The sequence below is a fragment of the Dreissena polymorpha genome, unplaced genomic scaffold (assembly GCF_020536995.1).
Source record: "Dreissena polymorpha isolate Duluth1 unplaced genomic scaffold, UMN_Dpol_1.0 chrUn030, whole genome shotgun sequence".
NCBI lineage: Eukaryota > Metazoa > Mollusca > Bivalvia > Myida > Dreissenidae > Dreissena > Dreissena polymorpha.
The window spans coordinates 279645-302795 of NW_026273344.1; the positions used below are offsets into that span (position 1 = coordinate 279645).

General features: G+C 34.0%; 1 protein-coding gene across 3 annotated transcripts; it reads right to left on the minus strand.

Annotated features, from left to right (window-relative positions):
• Window positions 1-8299: 8299 nt before the first annotated feature.
• Window positions 8300-14275, minus strand: LOC127863727 (uncharacterized). Of its 3 annotated transcripts, none has more exons than XM_052403366.1 (5): window positions 13481-14275; window positions 13053-13127; window positions 12819-12995; window positions 11473-11748; window positions 8300-9882 (listed from the first exon to the last, which is right to left on the minus strand). In XM_052403366.1, exons 1-5 carry the CDS (start codon window positions 13620-13622, stop codon window positions 9428-9430), a joined length of 1125 nt encoding a protein of 374 aa, XP_052259326.1. In that variant the 5' UTR covers window positions 13623-14275; the 3' UTR covers window positions 8300-9427. The 3 variants fall into 3 exon arrangements, with proteins under 3 accessions (XP_052259326.1, XP_052259325.1, XP_052259324.1); XM_052403365.1 differs by having other exon boundaries at window positions 12819-12938; window positions 12996-13127; window positions 13481-14273; XM_052403364.1 differs by having other exon boundaries at window positions 12819-13127; window positions 13481-14266.
• Window positions 14276-23151: the final 8876 nt, after the last annotated feature.

The following is a 23151-nucleotide window of genomic DNA, read 5'->3' on the forward strand; positions in this document are numbered from 1 at the left end:
TCCGGATATACTATGACAATACTTTATTATGACGTTAAACAACAAATTGAGACATACGAAAGTATAAAAAAGCTCACACGCACATCCTATCAAATTTGATTTTACAACCTCAAACGCTCACCCGTTTATTGTGAGCCCCAGACAAAACCCCACACGTCTATTTTGAACACGGAACAAATATTCACCCGGGTCGGAAGATGTAGAAGCTTTGTTGAATGCAATATGAGGGTATTTAATGAATTTCTGCAGTACCGGTAAGGTGGGCTTTGTATCCGTAGTAATGTGTAAATTGTTTTCGAGTAAATAGAACCACGGAGCATATATCTCATCTATAGAGTCCGCGATAGAACTAATTATTTTATGTTGTATGTTGGCAATTAATAAAATTAATTGATTTTTATGTCCCACATTCTATACTGGGGGACATATTGTTTCTGCCCTGTCTGTTTGTTGGTTTGTTGGTTTGCGTAAAACTTTAACATTGACCATAACTTTTGCAATATTGAAGATAGCAACTTGATATTTGGCATGCAGGTGTATCTTATGGAGCTGCACATTTTGAGTGGTGCAAGGTCAAGGTCATCCTTCAATGTCAAAGGTCAAATGAAAGGGGGGGGGGGCATAGTGTTTCATAAACACATCTATTTTTGTATCACATTTGTAACCAACTGTGACATAATTATGGTATAATATCAAAGATGAAGAACTTGGTCACTGATCCATACCTATAACTGTTTTCATGGATGAGCAAATGCCCGGATTAGCTTTTAGTGCGAGGTTCAAAACGAACGGTTGAGCATTTAATCTCTTCTAAAAGTAAGCATAGGTGTGTATGGTGTAGAAATATCGCAAGTAAGCTTCCCAAGAAACATGCCAATATTGACCCGATGTAGGCTGTATAACGATAGTATACCCAACACATGAGCTTATGAAAGGCCAATATCGGCCCGATGTTTAAGTGTATGCATTTTGTGGATATGTGTTGTAAATTGTGGATTATTCTTTTTTTAATTAAGCTCTGTCATTTCACACCTAAATAATTCTCAAAATGAACAGATATCGATTGTTCAAAAAAACATTGGTCTGACAGCTGCCCGATGCCTTGCATTATACTATTGTGAAACATATCGGTACATGAAATCGGCTCGATATATGGCCGTCATCACGACTTGATGAACAAAAATATATTTAAATTAAGGTTATGTGAATGTTTTTAAGAGGTTTGGATGGGGAATCTTAAAATAAAATATTTGACTAGACATATTATATTGTTTTTTGTTGTTTGGAATGCAGAAGGAAAGTTTACCATTGACTTACATTTTATAAATAACGCAAAAATAACGAAATGGATTCAAGTCTTTATTTTCAATTTTTATTTATCTTATATTGCTTTATTGTTTTATTAAACAGCCCATTCAAAAGGCCAAACGCTCAAGCGGACAAAGTAGGTATAGAGTGTTTACAATATAAACATTTTACGATAATACAAGGAATTTTACGTTTAATAGCAGCAATACATACGTGTATTATTACATATAGGTATTATGATATCAATAACTATCGATTGTATATATGAAAATTGAGTAGGTCTTATTATGTCAATTCAAATAAACTGTATTGTATATATATTGGGTCTTCACATGACAATTGTAATTGCACGATATGCGCATGTAAACGCTAGAAATGAATATTGTATTCTAATCGAAATATATGCTTCAAGTATACAGTGGTTTTTTCATCATTTTGGGAATGGGCCGGGTCCCTTGGATTGGGAAATATCGCGTACGTTTGCCTAAAATTAGGAAATTAATGTTGCTGATTTTATGCTTCCAAATACTTTAAAATTGATAATAAAAGTTATTTCAATATTATATTTTCTAAGTTTCAACTTTAAGAGCTGAATTTTGAGATAATTGACATGTTTACAATTGTTAAAAAAATCTTGTTTAGAGACCTTCAATTGGGAACGTTGAGGTCCCATTTGGGAAACAAATATAAGCTTTTTTCATTGGGAATGGGTCCCCCTACCGGACCCAAATTTGAGCGAAAAAAACAAGGGTATGGCATTTACAAAATTATTTAAAAAATAATACAAAAATAAAATAAAAACATTCATTGACCGGACATTCAATATAAAAAACCTTCCTACTTATAGAAAAATAAAAATATCTGTCCGAAAAGACTCTTCAATGCGGAGCACAATAATAATTTCTTCTTTGCTTTATTTCCTTTTATTGTAATTATTTGTATTATACCAGTATACACTTGTGTATGTAATTTTTAATTGTACATTAACCAATGCAATAGACTAATTATATGCTGATAATCAAAAATATTGTTCGTGTATTAATAGAATTTAACGTTTTATATATGAGCACTTTTGCAATTATATACTGGATATCACGAAAACATAGACATGATTTGTACTAAAACAAGATGAACTGGATTATGCGTATTTACAACAAGATCTTTAGTTAGTGCGCATTTTGCGAAAGATAAAAAATCACATACGTTCCTATTTTTTAATCAGTTTCAATTTCTTTGAGTATTTGATTGAACAAAAAATCAATTATTCAACACTGAAGCTTGACTTAAATTAAAAAAAAATAACGACATTCTCACATGTAGATTAACATTCTCCATTGTGAATGTTTACCTGGACTTATCTAAACATAGTTTATAACGCTTATTTTAAACATATGGAAGAACCATATAAAGATAGTAATGAAAACTATTTTAGAACAAATGGAAAACCAGTCTATATTTAAGATGAAATTCGCCTTTGACCTTTAATATGTAGATAAACCAGGTTTAAGAATATATGTTATTCTCCTCAATGAACAACACTGAAAATTGACCATCATTCCGTGATCTGATATCAATCTTTCAACCTATGGAATCGTTTTGTTTGCAAATGATTATCAATATAGTAGTCAATTAAAGATCCCATACCTACGGAACCTTGCGTCTTTAAACTGTTTAATTATATACAGCTTGATACGAAATTTCATATACAAATGTAATTCATACACATTACAAGGTATTGTTTACTGAATAAGTCTTTCCGAAATAACATCAAAGAAAACGCATACAACTATAAAACATAAAAAAACACACTAACAAACAACAAATCTACATTAATGACAAAAATGATATGATTTAAAATAAAGGTGAAGTACGATATATGACAAATGAACCAAATACGTTTAAGTTATGAAGATTCTGTCTCATAATATTTTTTTTTAGCATAGCACTTTACAAAAAAGAACTTTAGTACCAATGAAATTAACCCATTTATGCCTATAGCGTCTAGAAAAATGCCTTGGCAAACAGCGTAGACCCAGATGAGACGCCGCATGATGCGGCGTCTCATCTGGGCCTGCGCTGTTTGCTTAAAGGAATTTCTGTAAGAAATATTCTAAATATAGAAAAAAATATAATAGACATCCATAATTTTGAAAATAAATTGATCCGATTTAGAAGGATGGGAGAGTCCACTAGGCTTAAATGGGTTAAACATAACAACTACTGCGATGCTTATGATTTAACACAAAGGACAATTTGATTAACTGGTGTTGTAAAACATACATAAACGTTTAACTGATTATAAAGGCTTTAAAAGCTGTTCTAATATCAATAAAGCATTGCATTGAATCATTCGAAACGAACTCAAGGAGCTTTTCTGAAGTAACAAAGGATGCTAAACAACAAGTGTGATTATTAACAGATTATTTGTAAGGACCACTGTTATGCCTCACTCAGCTATCCGTGTATATAATCGCCCCTCCCCTCCCCCCCCCCCCAAGTTTTAATTTAATCCCCCCAAAAAACGCTTATAAAATATACTTTTAAGGAAAATATGGAAATAACCACTGTATCAACAGTAGATGTGCAACGTAATTTGTGTGACCTTGATCTTGGCCATTCGGACATGGGTCTTGCATGTATCTCACTTCATAATAACGAGCAAAAATGACCCGATCTACATGCATGATTGAATCCTAACAAAATCACAATTTGTAATATTTGACCTCAGAGTGTTACCTTGACCTTAACTGTTGAGGCATAAGTCTAACCTGCGACACTTGACAGATAAAGGAGAACAATTGTAGAAAGTTATTACAGAATCCCTCGATGCATAATGAAGTCATGGCTGAATTATAAATAATTAATCCAATTTGTGATCTTCACATGAATATTTGCCGTTGACCTTGCCTTATGGGTTGTGTGTATCTAGCTACCCGAGTCAATGTCAAAACTAATTGCCAATCCTATGTAACGTCGCACATTCAAATGAGATTAATATGTATAATATGTAATAATACGAAATGTAAGAGCACAATAAGCATGAAGTACAAACAATGTCCCAGCCCTGAGGTTCGCACCCTAAAGCAAATGCGCTAGGGCCACACCACGCAGGCCTTTTGATTTTGGATGGTAATTTAAATGCTGTGTCGATCACATTCATTTGGCCAAATTAGAATTGCAAATGAGTGCAATTAAAATCTATGACAATGTGTTGATTTTTTTCATTTTGGCAAACTTTAAATAAGTCACTTAGAGTATGGTTGAGCAGTACAGTCATTTTATAACCACTGAGGGTTCAATAACGCAAATGAGGTGTGTATTTGAAGTCTAAATGTATTTTTTTCGTTGTATATTTAATAACAACAAACAAGGTTAAAATAAACAAGTATGTATCAGCATGAATTTGTATAAATTTAGATTTTAACCGTAACAATTTTATCTTGATAATAATTGGCTGATTGATGTAAGAAAGAATGTCTTTCATGATAATGTTTCTAAAGTGTAAATGCTCTTGCATATTTAGTAGCAAATTGGTTAAGATCTCACTTGCAACTCAATTGGTAACTTTAGAATATTAAAAACGTAAGATTTGTGCTGTTACGATTGCTCAATCCTAACATTGAGCTGTCTAGCCCTAGATGGGTTTTCATGCAAACGTGCTAGATTCAAAATTTATTTTAAACTTGTTTTTCCAGACTAAATTTTTGACAGGCCTCCACCGTTTTACGCCATCGCCAATCCGCCACATCCTTGTCAACTTCATTCGAAACCAGCTTTAAATAAATTAAAATATTCGTTTACAAGCGTTGTACATGTATTACGCTCTCCATTGTAACTGATCAATCATCATATTAATGACAAAATAATCTTAATAGTAGTCATGCATCCGTTTTGTTTTGTTTTTCGATCTTTTACCTCTACCGTTCGTTTATTTTTAGAATATTTAAACAAGAGGCCCAAAAGGGCCCTGGGTCGCTCACCTGAGTGACTAAGATGGAAAGATACAGAGATTAAAACTCTTCAGCAAATATTTCAAATTATTGGTATGACAAGACTGACTTTAAAATAAGGTGTTCCAAAGTATTCACAATAGGCATATAAACAATTACACCACCCACCCTGGCGGCCATGTTTTTTATACCTATTTTTTTAAATATATATATATAAGGAAAATGCTTCTAACATACATGTAGAGAAAACTGCCCCATACCCTGGCGGCCATGTTTTTCCACTGATCACGACCGTTTTCAGACTCATCCGACATATCAATAAAACCAATGTTTTAACCAGTTGTTTTATGATGATTGGCAAAAACATGTGACTTTTAGAGTGTTCACAAGGCGGTCATGTTACAAGATGGATCAAAACCATTTTTGAACTCAACCGTCGTATACAGGAAAAAACTGTTCTGACCAACAAATGTCATGAAGATTGGGCAAAAATGTGTCTTCTAGACTGTTCACATGTTTTCACTATATACATATAGAGCAAACTGCCCCACCCCCTGGCGGCCATGTTTTTTCACTGATCACGACTATTTTTAAACTCAATCTATATATCCATAAAGCAATGTTTTGACCAAGTTTCATGATGATTGGACAAAAAAATGTGACTTCTAGTGTTCGCAAGTTTTTTTACTATATAAAAATAAGGAAAAAGACCCCCCTGGCGGCCATGTTTTTTTACCGATCCGAACCATTTTCAACTCAATCGACATATCCAGGAAACAAATATTCTGACCCAATTTCTGACCAGCAAATGTCATGAAGATTTGGCGAAAATGTGTCTTCTACACTGTTCACATGTTTTCACTATATACATATAGAGCAAACTGCCCCACCCCCTGGCGGCAATGTTTTTTCACTGATCACGACTATTTTCAAACTCAACCAAGATATCCATAAAGCAATGTTTTGACCAAGTTTCATGATGATTGGACAAAAAAAATGTGACTTCTAGTGTTCGCAAGCTTTTTTTACTATATAAATATAAGGAAAAAGACCCCCCCCTTGGCGGCCATGTTTTTTTTACCGATCCGAACCATTTTCGAACTCAATCGACATATCCAGGAAACAAATATTCTGACCCAATTTCATAAAGATTGGGCAAAACAATGTGTCTTCTAGACGGTTCACATGTTTTCACTATATACATATAGAGAAAACTGCCCCAGCCCCTGGCGGCCATGTTTTTTCCACTGATCACGACCATTTTCAAACTTGTCCGTGGTATCAACATAATCAATGTTTTGACCAAGTTTCATGGTGATTAGTCACAAAATGTGACTTCTGGAGTGTTCACAAGCTTTTTTACTATATAAATATAAGGAAAAAGACCCCCCCCCCCCCTGGCGGCCATGTTTTTTTTACCGATCCGAACCATTTTTGAACTCAACTGTCGTATCCAGGAAACAAATGTTCTGACCAAATTTCATGTAGATTGGACCAAAACTGTGACTTCTAGAGTCTTTACATGTTTTCTCTACATGTATATATATATGAGAGAAAACTGTCCCGCCCCTGGCGGCCATGTTTTTTTTTACCGCTCCGAACCATTTTTGAACTCAACCGTCATATCCAGGAAACAAATGTTCTGACCAAATTTCATGTAGATTGGAACAAAACTGTGACTTCTAGAGTCTTTACATGTTTTCACTACATGTATATACATATGGAGAAAACTGCCCCGCCCCTGGCGGCCATGTTTTTTCACCGATCTGGACCATTTTAGAACTCGTCCGAGATATCAATGAAACCAATGTTTTGACCAAGTTTCATGATGATTTGGCAAAATTGTGACTTCTAGAGTGTTCACAAGGTTTCTCTTTAGCCATATAAGGAATACTGCCCCGCCCCCTGGCGGTCATGTTTTTCAACGGACCGGAACCATTTTTGAACTCAACAAACATATCATTTAAACAAACAAACAAACATTTTGACAAAGTAACATGAAGATTTGGCACCAAATGTGACTTCTACAGTGTTCACAAGGTTTTTCTTGTTTTTTACCTAGTAACCTAGTTTTTGACCCAGCATGACCCAGTTTCGAACTCGGTCGAGGCAATATTGGGACAAATGTTCTGACCAAGTTTCATGAAGAGCGGACAATAAATGTGGCCTCTAGAGTGTTCACAAGGCAAATTGTTGACGACGGACGACGGACAAAAGGCGATCACAAAAGCTCACCATGAGCACTTTGTGCTCAGGTGAGCTAAAAAAGAGGACAAAATCGATAGTTTGTGAAAAGGCACGCATTCATCAACCCAACCGACTAAAACTGAAGAATAAAGAATGAACTTGAATTCAAAATAAATATGCTAGCGTTTGCATATAAACAGCGAATGGATTTTGCTTACCTCGATGACATATGGCTCCTGACATTTTAATAATCTGAGTTTATCTGTTCAGATCATGTAGATCGGGTTTAACACTTGTTACGTAAAAACTCCTATTAACGAGGCCGATTTGAGCAGCGTAGAAAGGATCAGTTGAAAAAAGTTTCTGGAAAGTAAAATACTCCCGCAGCATCAGTTTGGTTTACATCTTTTGACTGTATATAGTGTCAACGGTTATTCATACTTCATTTAAGATTGCGTTGATATTAATGTTTTACATGATTCTAGTGCTCCATTATGAGCATAAATCACATTGTTAGAGTACTTGCAAATGCCCTACACTCTGGTAATTTTGAGGTTGATTTTGAAGTTTATTTTTGATTTTTTTTTCTGAAAACAACAAGTTTCACGAAATATCAACCGTTTGAAAATAGGCTCCTTGCCCTTCCCTTTATGCAAACTGCTGGGGTTTTATGAAGAATTATGTACTTGGAAACCTGCGTTCGAAATAGCATCAAAGGAAGTGCTTGGTTTTGTTCCGGTTTGAACAAAGATATACTGTTACTTCTGATTTATATGTTCAATGTAAACCATATTGAATTGCAATAATTAATGCTGGTTTGAGTGTTGCAAAAGAGTTGAAAAAGGACACAAATACATCGACAAATGATTTTATTGAATCCCTAAAACTCACGCTTATACATGTATATTACGCAAAACTACGTAAAACTGAACAAACTAAACCATATAAGTTTGGAAAACTTCAATATTGACGAGACCAAATCTGCATAATCTTTAAAATAATCACACAATACTTTAGAAGAAACAACAACAATACAAACTGTTAATTTACAGACTTGACTTAGGACAAACATCGCACTTGCATGGTAAGCACGATAATGAACTAGTTTTACATTACAAACTTGTGCACATAATGCACACGTCAAAGTTCCAAGCTCCAAGTACCAATATGGTCAGTATAATCGAGACTATAAATGAACTATTTATTTACTTATTAACCATCTCAAGAAAAAACACCCGTTGTGGTTAAAAGTTAAATATTCGCGTTACATCGACCATGCATTCGTACTGAGCTATTTCCGCGAGTCAGGATCTTCTAAGAAGCTGTGAAGTTTGATGCGGATTTAGGCGGCGTGCAAACGAAGCTATGTGTTGCGTCGCCTTGGCTAGGACGCAGTAGGATAGCTCAGCTCTGAGGACGCCATAGATACAAAGGAAACGCAGTCCAGACTCCAAGGTTGCAGAAGTGTCTTAACATACCTAATAAGAACGTAGTTTTGACGATGAACGATTTGAGCGACATCTCATATATTGTGTCCATCGAACGATACCAAACCGTTAGTATAGCAACGTCATTTTGAAGAACTTTGGCCTGCTATACATAAAGTGCATCTGTTTTACTAGTGCCCATGCATGAAAATGGCGTTTTGTTAAAGATTTGCATGTGTTCTACAATAGTGTTTTCGTCCAGTTCGCTATTGACGTGCTTTCTTGTTTTAACATCGACTGGGCTTTTACAACGCTTGGTACACGACCTTCAGACTTTTTCCTAACGTGGATTGCAATAATCCGTTGAAAATCCTTATTAACTCGCATCTTCGTTTTCAGATCTAGTCTACGCTATTGAGGTTCCGATTGTATGTAATTTTGAATTTTCAGTCTGTTCAAAATGTATATTGACTTGTTGACAGGTCTTTGAAAAGAGCATTATACAACGTGTCTAATTTCTTTTAAACACGTAACACATTATTCACTATACCGTATTTACGGAAATTTATCCCGAAAGTACTGAAGGGTTGTCAGCACATGTTCTTCGGAAGAACTTGTCATTTTCCTAGGGTAGGGGATCCCTCCTCCGATTGGTTTTAGGAACGGTATCGTGCATGTTTTCCTCGAGGGATCCACCCACACCGGCACCACTCTATAGAGTTTGTCTCCTCCAACGTCTAGACCCCATACGATCACAGATTCGCTATGATACTTTTTGTAATAATCAGTCTGAAATTCGTTTGTTACAAATACAAGGATACACCTATATTTGTCATACCATGCACCTACGCTGCCCAAAGTACCTTCTCCACCAGGAATATGACAAAGCAATTCACCCGTCACAGGTGGCATAATGTTGTTTTTATTACCTGTTTCTTTTATGTTTTTCATAAACAGCCACGCTTGTCGCTCATCAATTTCTGAATGAATTACAAGAAAGTCCTTTTTGGCTGAAATAAGAAATAGCGCAATATCAATACATGTTAGCAGTACGGAGTTCCGTAAGAACCACACGAGACACGAGATTACGATGCGAGATCGCGATGCAAATTCTTCGATCTGGAATTGCGATTTCGAGTTCTCAAATCTTCTCATTTTCGCTTTATCTTATTTGATCATGTGCACGTGGAAACAAGTTACATTTGTAATCAAAAGGTCGACAACGCGAAAAACGATGTCAGGTTGCAAGATAACGATGGGATCACAAGATTCGATGCGAAAGTGCAATATTATTAACGTACTTATGTATCCATTTTTTATATTAAGGAACACTAATTATGTTCAATTCTATACTTTCTAAAAGAACATCATCGTCATTTTCTGGAAGGCATGTTTTCAGAAAAATCACTCGTTGTAATTCTTTTCTTGACATGTTCAAAGGGAAATCATAGACCCTATCAAACAAGTCACAGTTATGTTGGGAGATTGGAGACTTAGAAAAGGAACTTGCGCGAAGGCTTGTTACACTCAATCTAAATATAGACGTTAAATTATTTTTGAAACCCTCCCAGAGAACTTTGATTTGCGTCTAATTCTGTCTTAGATACGTTACCTTTTTTATTTCTAAAATGCACTTAGCTTAGCATATTCTTTATGTAAAGCGGTTACTTATTTGGGGTCACTATGTAAAAAATGTTGACTTTCATTTGAATTAGTTTTGTTTTACATTTGTTACATGACAAACATTAGATAAGGATTGGAGTAGACAAATTGTGACGCAATTAATAAACAGGCAACGATAGCAACGGGACAAGATCAACTTTATATTACCTTAAAATAGCCTGATTTAGTCGAGTTAATAACAGTTTGATTACTTTCCATTTCTTTGGTAATATCATTTTAATTACATGTATTTGATTTATGATCAAACATCGAAACTTAAGATTTCAAGTATAAAAAATACAATTCAAGAAAGAAAAAAAGTAATTCGCTCCTGGGCTTTAACCACTGACCCTTAGAGTTAGAGTCTAACGCTTAAACTACTTGACCATCCGTGCTGACATGTACTGCGGGCATTTTATACTTTATATAAGCAATCCTCGTACTGTCACAAAATATAACAATAACAACGGATCTTTCCAAATTAAACAGTCATTTAGCGTTTGTAACGCTGTATAATTTTTAGGTTTTTAAATCATCAAAAGATGCATTTATGGATATTTTAGGGCATGGTAAATGTTCAATATTACCGTTTCTTTGCTAAAAAAACATTACTACAACAAAACTGTGCATATCTTTTTTTTTTGTCAAATCATCAAAATGTGAAAATGTCCTTTTAAAGGGATAAACATTTATTAACTTACAAAAACATGAACACCGGTAAGTATACTGTTAATAATATAGTTTCTCTGTATTATGTAGTTCACCGAAAATCATGTATCGATATATAATTAATCAAGATATATTTCAGTCCTTTCAAGTAGTGTATGCCATATTTTTACGAAATTGAAACGAACTGAGTGGAAAAAGCTGAATAAAAGTCAGCAATAATTGACGTTATTATGGTTGCAACAATAAAATAATGTCATATTTATACGTACCTTTATCTGAGTCTTTTAAAATGACACTACTTTGTTTGTTTTTAAGAACTTCCCTTCCTTCCCGAGAAATTGATAAAAGCGCACCTTCTGCTCTCTGATCAATACAATCTACAGCCTTATCTACAGCCTTATTCAATTCGTGATTAATACGTCTATTATAAATTGTCACACAATTATCGTTGCTGTCTGGCCCATTTATATCCGAATAGTCTTGATAGGATGGTTGTGCGTCTTCTTCAACCCTGGATTCGAGTCGCTCAATTGTTAACGATGTGTCTGTAAATTATTATATCGTTAAGCTATTTTAACAATTATCTTACAACTTAGTCGATACTAATGTTATTGCATTGTTTGTTGAAATTCTTATTTGCTACATTGCCGAACAAACTTTGTTTGATATCACGATATCATTCAATAGAAGGGGCCTTTTCACAGATTTTGGCATGTTTTGAAGTCTGTCATTAAATTCTTTCTATTGATAAATGCAAACATTGGATATAAAATGCTTCAGTAAAAAATCAAGAATTAAATTTAAAAAAGAAAAAAAAAGTAACACTCAGCAGGGCTCGAACCACTGTCCTGGAGTAATAAGCCTACTGTTTAGACCACTCCGCCATCCTTCCTCGTACAATGTGAAATGTATTTTATACATACTATAAGCAATCCTCGTAGTTTCACAAAATTTACCGAAAACAACAGAACTCTCCAAATTATTCAATTATTGCGCGTTGCAACGCTTTATAATTTTCAGGTTTTTAAATCGTCAAAAGATGCATATAATGGCTATTTTAGAGCATGGTCTATGTACAGTATTACAGTTTCCTAAAAAATATCATAACGAAAACGAAAATTTGCGAATCTGAAAAAAACTTGTTCAATTTTGTCAATTTACCAAACGTGAAAAGGCCCCTTTAAGGTAGCATAAAGAGTGAAACTAGTACACGCAAGAACAAAATGATGAGCAGAACAGTTGTGTTTTTCTTTAGGTTGACGGAGGGTTCGCATATAAAACAATTGAGCGTTATAAAAACTCACACGTACTTCGACATTCTTTTGTCATGAATGATATTATTTTAAGCAGAAATGATTGTTTAGCTTTATGGCTAGCGCTGTGTTTGATACACGCGCTTCTAAACACACGTGACCCATCCTCGCATTCTATCTCAGGAGTTAGTATTTGCTAGATGGCCAACATACCGGAAAATCGGGGGTTTTCCTCATATCTTGCACCACAGCATAAATCACACAAAATATTTTATACCTGAATGTAAGCGATATCATGATGAATAATTTTTCATAAACAAAACAGTAATATTTACTTCTATTATTGATGTTCGTAGGCATACCTTCGTTGCTCGTTGTACTGTCATTCGTGCGGACAGTTGGCTGATCAGCGGTCATGTGTTCACCTGTGCAGATAGTATCAATCGAGCGGACAGTTTGCTGATCAGCAGAAATATGTTCACCTGTACAGGTAGCATCAATCGTGCGGATAGTTTGCTTTTCAGAAGTAACATGTTCACCTGTACAGGTAGCATCAATCGTGCGGATAGTTTGCTTTTCAGAAGTAATATGTTCACCTGTACAGGTAGTATCAATCAATCGATATTGTTGAGTTGTAGATCTGTCTTCCATCGGCATCATGACACTTTGTCCTGACAAGATAGAAGCGAGTGATAACATATTTTCTAAAATCAATTTATTAAAATTATGAAATTGATCGTCAATGATTAAAACACATAAGTATAATATATCATAATACAGCTATTTAAATAATATTAACTTTAGTGTATATGTAACTACAAATATTAGTACACATTCAATATGTCGGACATTTCAATTTGTGTATTTCTTTATGCATAACTGCTAATTTAACAATTGGTGATACACATTTACTATGTGTAGTTAAGTTAGATTTTATACGGTTACACCAGGTTATTCTAATATATTTTAGAGAATATCCATTAAAAGTGAACAGACAGACGGTAAAAATATCAGAAAAAAATACCAAAGACGTGGTAATTTGTAAATGGTGATGTCCAAAGTCGCTCAGATAGAATGTCAAACACAAGTTCAACTAGCATGTTACAGTAACTTCCATCTGTTCGAACGTCTTCCAAACATAGATCGTCTTTGTTATCTTTCGGCATTTTCAGAGGTTATGCTGTTATTTTCTGAAATAATTTATTAAAAAAGTACACACAGACACAGGATAAAAAAGAACTTCTTTATTTCAGATGAATGTGAGAAGTGTCTGGTGAGTTACATTTGCATTAGTTTGGTTACTATGTATAAATAACTAGGCTTTACGCGATTCTTAATGAAGAGATAAAAGTAAGAAAACAACAACTCCTACTGAGTGCATGCGCGTTTTTTGCTGTGTTTCAGTTTATGGATAATTGATGATGTCAATAAGTACCAAATATGTTAAATTGTTGCGTTTTCTTAAAGAAGTGTTTCGTTCATTTGTGGATTTCAATTATCTAAAGTTTATAATAATATATGTCACTGCTAAAGTGCGAGAAATTGGCACAGTTTTAATGTTGTAAAGATAACGAATTCATAAACGTTTCAGAATTTAGGGTGCAAATTGAAAAGTCTTACTATCGTCTATCAAATGCTAATTACCAGAAAAAAATGATGTTCTGCAAATCATCGTACTCTGTGATCAATGTACAATTTTGGAGCTTTCGGTAAAAATATTCATAATTATTTTCAATTATTTGCAAACCTATTATTAGTAAAAATACTGAACGGTATGGTACGTGTATATCCAAGAATGAGGTATTATTCTTTGATGGATTATGCAGAGAAATATATGAACATCTAGTGCATTTAAACATCAGTAGTTTTGGTTTGCAAAAATATCATTTGTTCCCATTGTGACAAAAAGTGATAGTGGAAACAATCATAATTAAGCAAATATTAAGGATAGTAGTAGTAGTAGTAGTAGTAGTGTATAGTAGTAGTGTAGTAAGTAGTATATAGTAGTGTAGTAGTAAGTAGTGTAGTAGTTTTGTTGTAGTAGTAAGTAGAAGTAGTATAGTAGTAAGAAGTAGTAGTAGTTGAGTAGTAATTAGTAGTAGTAGTAGTAGAAGATATTATAGTAGTTTATTAGTATCAGTCGTATTATTATTAATAGTATTATTGTAAGTAGTGTATTATAAGTAGTAGTAGTAGTATTAGAAGTAGTAGTATAGTAAGGAGTCGTATTAGATTGTATAGTATTATAGTCGTTGTTTGTAGTAGTAGTAGTCGTAGTGTAGTAGTAGTAGTAGTAGTAGCGTAGTAGTCTTAGTAGTCGTAGTAGTAGTCGTAGTAGTAGTCGTAGTAGTCGTCGTCGTAGTCGTAGTCTAGTAGTAGTAGTAGTCGTCGTAGTCTAGTCGTAGTCGTCGTCGTAGTCGTAGTAGTAGTAGTCGTAGTAGTAGTAGTAGTAGTAGTAGTAGTAGTAGTAGTAGTCGTCCTCGTAGTAGTCGTAGTAGTAGTAGTAGTCGTAGTAGTAGTAGTAGTAGTAGTCGTAGTCGTAGTCGTCGTCGTAGTAGTAGTAGTCGTAGTAGTAGTCGTAGTCCTAGTCGTTCTAGTAGTAGTAGTAGTCCTCGTAGTAGTCGTAGTCGTAGTAGTCGTAGTCGTAGTAGTAGTAGTAGTAGTAGTCGTAGTAGTCGTAGTAGTAGTAGTAGTAGTAGTAGTAGTAGTAGTAGTAGTAGTAGTAGTAGTAGTAGTAGTAGTGGTGGTGGTAGTAGTAATGGTAGTAGTAGTAGCAGTAGCAGTAGCAGTAGTAGCAGTAGCAGTAGTAGTAGTAGTAGTAGTAGTAGTAGTAGTAGTAGTAGTAGTAGTAGTAGTAGTAGTAGTAGTATTTTATTATTATTTTTTATTATTATTATTATTTGATTATTATAATTATTTTATTTTCGGAACATCTTTAATAAAAAAAATCGAAACTAATCCTTTAAATCTGCAATATTTATACTCTTTATAATTTATATATATGTATAAAATCTTATGCACGTATGAATACCATGAGTACATCATTTAAAAAACGAACGCTTCAGATTGCTCACCTAAGCATTTACATTAACAATAACAAAGTTCCCATGCAGAACAGTTCAATCGTGCAAGCATATCTTAAAATATATGAAAATGACGGACGGTTAATAATGCACTCATATCGTGAACAGCAATTTGTTTACACAATACCTACACAGATCCAGAAGTTAATGTAAAAAGTGTTATGTAAAAGGGTTAACTTTACCTTAAAAACACATTGTCATTTTATCTTATAAGGAAGATGAATATAAGACCTGATATAAAATGTTTTGACCAAGTTATCGATTGTTTAAGTGCATACTAAGACACCGTTCGCTGTAACACAAATAAACGAAATAAGGTGATGTTGCGTTAAGTTCATTACAGGTTTTAAACATTGAGATGTGTACACAAAAGTACTTCATATCCGTAGCCATGGGGGTTGCGTTGGGGCGTTTGCACCCAACTTTTTTTTACGAGTAAACAAATATTTGTACTACAAGATGCACCTAACTCTATTTGACCGAAAAACAATTATTTATCTTTTCCCGGAATCCAGTGAGTCTTCGTATTTAAGATATAAGCTATGCTCAAGACAGGATTTTTTATGACAATAAAACAAATCATTTCTACAAAGCAATCTAGCTTTTTGTAGTTTACCAACACCTAATGGCATCTGTTCTGCTCCACATACAGCACTGCCCACAATGTTTTAATTATGTCAAACTTGACACTAGGACATTTGCCATACTCTGTTGTTATAATGAATTTATGAAGCCGTAAGGGGTGTTGCTGCAGTTTTGCTGATTTTTTTCCATCTAATAGACTTTGTCCAAAATTTATATTTAAGATATATATACAAATACTATATGAAAAATGAAATAAAAACAAAGGGTCACCGGCCGGCCTGGTTTGATTTTATTCATCATTATATAACTTGTACTTTTTCAATAAAACTGAAAAATGTCTAATTGCGTAAATATAATTAATAACCTATGAAATTGGCAACATATAGATATTATATAAGCTAAGATACATCATATACCATTAAATTAAACAACACACTACCAATAAAATGGAGTACACAAGTTAAATTTTAAGAAATTTTTATTTTTTTTATTTTTTATGTCACCCCCAAAAAAGTCATTTTTGTACTATTGTAACCACATGAACGGAATTTAAAAAAAATCTGTCTAATAGAATTCTGCGAAATTGTTCAAATATGTTCATCTACGTATTGTCATCATAAAACACAAATTAAAAAGGGGGTCACCGCACTTTTAATAAATATTTTTTGTTTTAACTAGCCCTACCGCCTACGTCAAATTTCATAAAATACAGCAATTAGGCAAAACCCAAACCGGTACATAGATTGTTAGAAATATGCATTAACATTAGAACTTGTTTACAATCTTAACTGGGATCACAACAGTTTACCAAAAGACATAAATAAAAAACAATATTTATTCAGAAACATAATACCATACAGTATCAAACTCGACCTTAATCATTAATAACTTACATGTACTTGTTCACAGATTTCGGCATGTTTTGAAGTTTGTTATTAAATGCTTTAAATTGATAAATGTAACAACAGGACTAAAGAGCTCCAGTATAAAACAATAATGAAATTAAAGAAAGAACAAAAGTTTAAAAAAAAGTTAACCACACCTGGGATCGAACCACAGAAAATTATATTATGAACCAACTCGGTCATTTCTGATGATACTGATATAAAAAATATTGAATGTGATAATAGCATCATCGGTGTTGCTATAAATATATCATCGGTTAAATAAACTGCCGCAACACCCCTTAATTGTTATATTCTGAAATTCATTTAGAAAAAGATAACTTATTTGTGAAAAATAGTTTAAAAAAATACAAGTTACCAGTTATAACATTTTTATTTCTGTTTAGTATTGATGAAGATTAGAGAAGACCCAGTTTTGTTAATCAGTGTTTGTTCACCCCCGGAAACCCGATATGCTGTGAGAAGTTGGATGTGCTAGGAGAAGTTGTCGATAGATTTCGATGAATTTCGGTAGGGTAAGTAAATCCAGTTCTATAATTGTTTAAAGGCATTTTTGAATTAAAATATATTTTGGTGTATGCAAAGGAGGTATTACCATGCAGTGTTCGACACTAACTATTCTGAGTAAGGAGTTCCTTTGATTCCCTTTTTCTGAAATTTTGGAGTCCGAACAGAATTCAGGTAGTCCAAAAATTATGACACTTTTATATACCGTATTTTTCGGTTTATGACACATGTTAACTATAAATTGTTAAATCCTCTTTCATGTTTGGTTTCAGATCGAAGTTCAAGTGAATGTTGTTCAATATGTGTTGTCATTTGTTATCTCAGATAGCAAAATTATTTTACAAATGCCAGTTAAATATTGTAAGTTATAAAAATAACATTTTCTGTAATGGATTTATATATGCTTTCTTGTTGAGCTTCGGGATTGCCTGTAACTGCCCATTGCTTTATACATTTTCCCCATAATATTTAACATAATATAACAAAGCGAACAAACTGCCACAAAGGCCCTGAAATTATTGATTGATAGTGGCATGGGGTTATTTACGCACAACTGATTCAGTGCCTAAGGACCGTAAAACGTGCTTTGGGTTGTAAAAATTACGGGTATTGTGATGATTTTAAAAGTGATAAGAGACTGTTCAGCGAAAGCTAGATTTATAAGCGAAAATATATTAGTTAAAATACGACCAAGATCGGGTTGATTTAGAGTTCGAGAGTTTCCATGATTGCTTCTCGCAAGCACTGCGACAAGGAACCAACATAAATAATTTCAGATTGTTTTGTCGATGTGTTTAAGCAGAATTATGAGTGGTTTATTTTTAGGATGTTAAAAAGTGCGGACGTTCTGATCTCGCGAAACGGGTGTTTTTCATCATTAAAAGATGATTCCGTTGTTGTTAGTTTTGACCCCAGACACATGAATTGAGAAAACTTATAAGAAAAAAAAGAGGAAAATTATTTTAAATTACACACCAAATATCAAACCCCTGACCCTTGCGGTTTCAAAGAAGAAGATGTTTACTATGCGAGTCTTTATAAATAATTTGAGTCCCGGGCTGTAGCATGTTTTGACCCCAAGGGAGGGAAGGAGGGGAATGATTTGAACAACTGTAGCAGTGGGCTACTATAATACGTTACATACAAAATAACAAGCCTCTGGGCCCTGCTGCTTCAGAAAAGAAGATTTTCAAAGTTTTCACTAACACATAAAATTAAACAAGTAGCCCATAGGGCTGGGTCAATTTTAACCCAAGACGGACGATTTTAACAAAGTTGTTACAGGACCAGTATATGGTGTTAAACAAAACATAAATCCCTGCACTAACGTTTTGAGAGAATTTTGTTTTAAATATGTAAGTCTTGAAACATGTCTTCATCATTTGGCGTGGCCAGTATTAACCCGAGGAACGATATTTAAAATAAACTTGGTAGAGGACCACAATAAAATGATACATGCGTAAAAACAAAATTCATGGCCTTGCGGTTTCAGAAAATACATTGTTAAGTGTTTGCCTCATACATAAAATTACATATAAAGCAAGTAACCCTCAAAGAGGGCAAATTTTCACCCCAGGGGATTCTTAAAAAAAACATTTTACAACTTCGGACTTACCGAACGATCAACAATAGTGACCTCTATATATCCCTACCTAAACTACTTTCACCTTAAGTCGTCTTTTGGAACGGATAGAATCAATTTCGAATTCTGAATCAGTTGAAATAGCATGAGTACAATTGTTCAGATTGTTTCATGTTGATTTGACAAAACATTTTACTTCTACATGTAGATTGTTCACTTAGTTTCACCCGCATAAGGAAAACGTCTAAGCCCGATGACACTCATATTTTTCAGTACACCTAAACCGTTTTTAAAATCGGCAGATATACCATTTAAAAGGCGTTCTTAGCAATTTTCATGAGGACTGGGTAAACATGTAACTTCTGGAATGTTAAAAAACTTTTCATTTAATTTGACATAGCAACATAGTTTTTGAACGTAATTTTGTAATTTACCAAATTGTCATTTAGACCAATCTTCGTACAAAGTTTCGTGAATATTGAAAATAAATATAATCTTAATAAAATGTACTTATTGATAACGGACAATGTAGGAACGATGATTAACAATGTGCAAAATGTAATCACAAAGCTCACTGTAAGCAAGTTGTGCTCATTAGATCTAATAATGACCCTTGCAAGGTACATCTGTGTAAGATATGACAGAGCACTATGAACAGGGTTTTAATTCAACGATTTTGTTAACAGACTGGGTACTTCGCCTTCCAAGTCGTTTCACTAAAACTGGTAAAAGAAATTTATACACTATACAATTAACAAAAGTATTTTCATCATTATAATACAATAATAAGTATACACAATGCATCTTCTGAAAACAAACTTGTAGACCAGACAAGGGTTTTCGTGGAATAAAAGAAAAATACTTATTCAAGTGCGTAGTCCAAATGATGTTGTTGTTATGGTTTTGTATATGCTTCCGACATCACTTAGTTTTGATTGATCACTTCTCACTATCAATAGACCAGCTGTCTATAATCTTCCTTGTTAAGAAGAACTTTTACAGTTCTCAAGCAGTGGTTTAAGTGTGCGTTTATGACTTTGTATTAAAAACTTCCTTCTGCAGTATGTAGAGGGTGAATATTAAATTATTATAATTTTAATGTTACAATAAACAAATGCAACTTAAAGTTTGTATAGACAGTGTTCGACAATGACTATTTTGCGTAAGATGGTATTCTTTTGTACAGACATTCTGATTATGAGAAACGAGAGATTTTTTTATAACTCAACGATGATTTTGAAGGAGTCCGACGGACTTCCTTGACACAAAACAAGGAGTCCGAGTCTCATTTGCAGGAGTCTGGGACCACCGGACTTCCGTCAGTGTCGAACACTGCCATGTATGTTAGAAAAATCCTGGTTATTAATAATTAGGATTGATTGAAATATGGCTATTTAAAGTTGACGATGCAGGGATTTGTTCCATATTTAGCACTTTATTTAAAAATTTCTTAAAAGGTATGCCAGTGAAAAAGTTTTTGCACCGACAATTATATTAACCAATGTCCCCGAGTAACATATCTGCCAGGGTTTCTTATAAAAATTCGTATTGGTGGAAAAATTCGACTTTACATTCAACATCATGATGAAAAAATTATATAACATGGTGCTGTACAAAGACGTCGAGATATGACATGAGTGCAGTTTATTTATAAACTTAAAAGCTCACTATTACAGCTGATTTATGCCAACGCTGATCCATTGTAGACCATTTTCATTGAACTTTGAGGTTTCATAATTATATCCGTTCTGAAGCTAAGTTAATTTCTAGCTTTTTTGTATCTTTTTTATTGTTTGAAAATCATTGTAAATGTAAAGCAATTGATTCATACAGGTAAAAATAAACGTACGGTAGGCAATCTAAACATTTATAATAATATTTCTGTCTATAGTTCCAATTATGGGTAGACTTTCATAAATGTGAACTAAATTTGGATCTATTATACATGACTTCAAGTTGACAGCTTTGCAAACAACTCCGACAATGCACGCGTGTAAATGTTTGTTTCTTTTCGTTCTTTTTGGTAATGATATATGCAAAATATAAACATTTATTTTCAAAATCCAATCCACGCCTCCTTCTTATGTGTATTTGCATAGATAACACGCATTTTTCATCGGTTGTTGTACAATACTCTATTACCACGTTTAGAGCAATGCTAGGCATCGGGTACTAACCATAGTAGCAAACATACAGTTGTTTTGAAAAAAAAGACAAATATAACCTTTTAATTTGCTCGATTTAGGAATAGTAGAATTTTGTTTTGGTAAAATACACCAATTATATCAAGATTCCAATAAATAATGATATTGTATACCGTTCTTATTGTTGATTTCATATTCTATCAATGTGTTGCTGCATATGTAAACAAAGTGTGTGCGCGCATACTTGCTTCGGGTATAAAATAATGTATTTCCGTGACTGACCGAAAAAGGTGGTTATTGAACAAGAGCTGTCAGAAGACAGCGCGCTCGACTATTCGAGTGCTTGACAGCATAACGTAAGCCATCATGGGGAAATTGTTCATATTCAATAAGGTCAAGGCAATATAGTCATATTCTAAGTGGAAGAGAACCATAATTGAAACATATTGATCGCTTATGTTTTAAAAAAAGTTGTACTTTATAGACGATTCTGAGTTCAGGTATATTTTCCACAACTATTGAACATGTATAAAGACATAAAACAAACTCACAAGATTTTATTTCAAGTTTGATAGCAATAGCTTGGGTGGAATGGTTGGACGGTCCTTCAAAAAAAAAATAAATAAATATTTGTGTTTTTTACCATGTGTAAAAAAAAAATCTTTTTGAGTGAGGGGGTTGTGTGGGGTGGAGAGGGGGGTATAATGTGGGGGTGTGGTCATTTATTAGATGATCTTTCAAAAATAAGAAAAAAAGGGAAAAATAAAATGGGGGGCGGCTCTCGGGTGGGGCATGGGGGATGGTTTGGATGGATTCGATTGTGGTATGTCAGGTAAGTGTTGTTTTGTCAAAGTATAAATCAAATCTGATCATAAATAAAGTAGTTATGGCAATTTAAGCAAAATGTATATATTTGACATTGAGAGTCAAGGTCAATGTCAAATTCAACTTGTCAGGTACAGTACCCGCATGATAGTAAGAAAGTATTTGAAGTTTGAAAGCAATAGCCTTGATACTTTAGAAGTAAAGTGGATCTAAACACAAAATTTAACAAAATATTCAACGTTATTAAGACAAAAAAGGACCATAATTCCGTTAAAATGCCAACCAGAGTTATGCGACTTGCCCTGTACGGTCACCTTACGATAGTTAGCAAGTTTTCCAAGTCTGACAGCATAGCTATGATACTTTAGGAGTAAAATGGACCAAAACACAAAACTTAACCAAATGTAAAATTATCTAAGTATAAAAGGGGCCATAAATCTGTCAAAATGCCAGTCAGAGTTACACAGCTTAGCTTGCACAGTCCCCTTATGATAGTTAGTATGAAAGATATAGCTTTGATACTTTAGGAATAAAGTTAACCTAAACACAAAACTCTAAGTATAAAAAGGGAACATAATTCTTACAAAATGATTGTTACAGTTGTGTGCTCCTGTTTATTGATTCTGGTCATGTTGGGAAGTATGCAAAATATAAAAGCAATATGTCAAGGGACACGGAAAATAATTGAGGTGGAACGCAAACTTTAACATTCCAACGCTCACGCTTACGCTCACGCGCACGCTCACGCCGACGCCGGGTTGAGTAGGATAGCTCCACTATATATGTTTCATATATAATAGTCGAGCTAAAAACGGCAGTGTGGAATACAAGGTTTAAACCCCCAATGCTTTGCATTGACCGTTCCAAGGCGGTGACCCCAGCTTTATTCATATTCTGTGTTTATGTTGGTTTGTATTGTGCTGTATTGTGCTGTTTTGTACTGTTTGGGCAATCGGTCACTTGCCTTAAATAAAGGACCTACTAATTGTTTTTAATGAAAATTCAATACTGCTCCAGCAGCTGGAGTTTCACTTCTTTATATTATATTATGTATGTTATATCAT

Excerpts from the sequence above, each read along its gene's own strand:
- LOC127863727 (XM_052403364.1), bottom strand. The coding sequence starts at position 13,622 with ATGCCGAAAGATAACAAAGACGATCTATGTTTGGAAGACGTTCGAACA. Across the intron at positions 11,749-12,818 it reads CAGTACAACGAGCAACGAAG|ACACATCGTTAACAATTGAG; the intron begins GTATGCCTACGA and ends AATAATTTACAG. Across the intron at positions 9,883-11,472 it reads TTTAAAAGACTCAGATAAAG|CCAAAAAGGACTTTCTTGTA; the intron begins GTACGTATAAAT and ends TTCTTATTTCAG.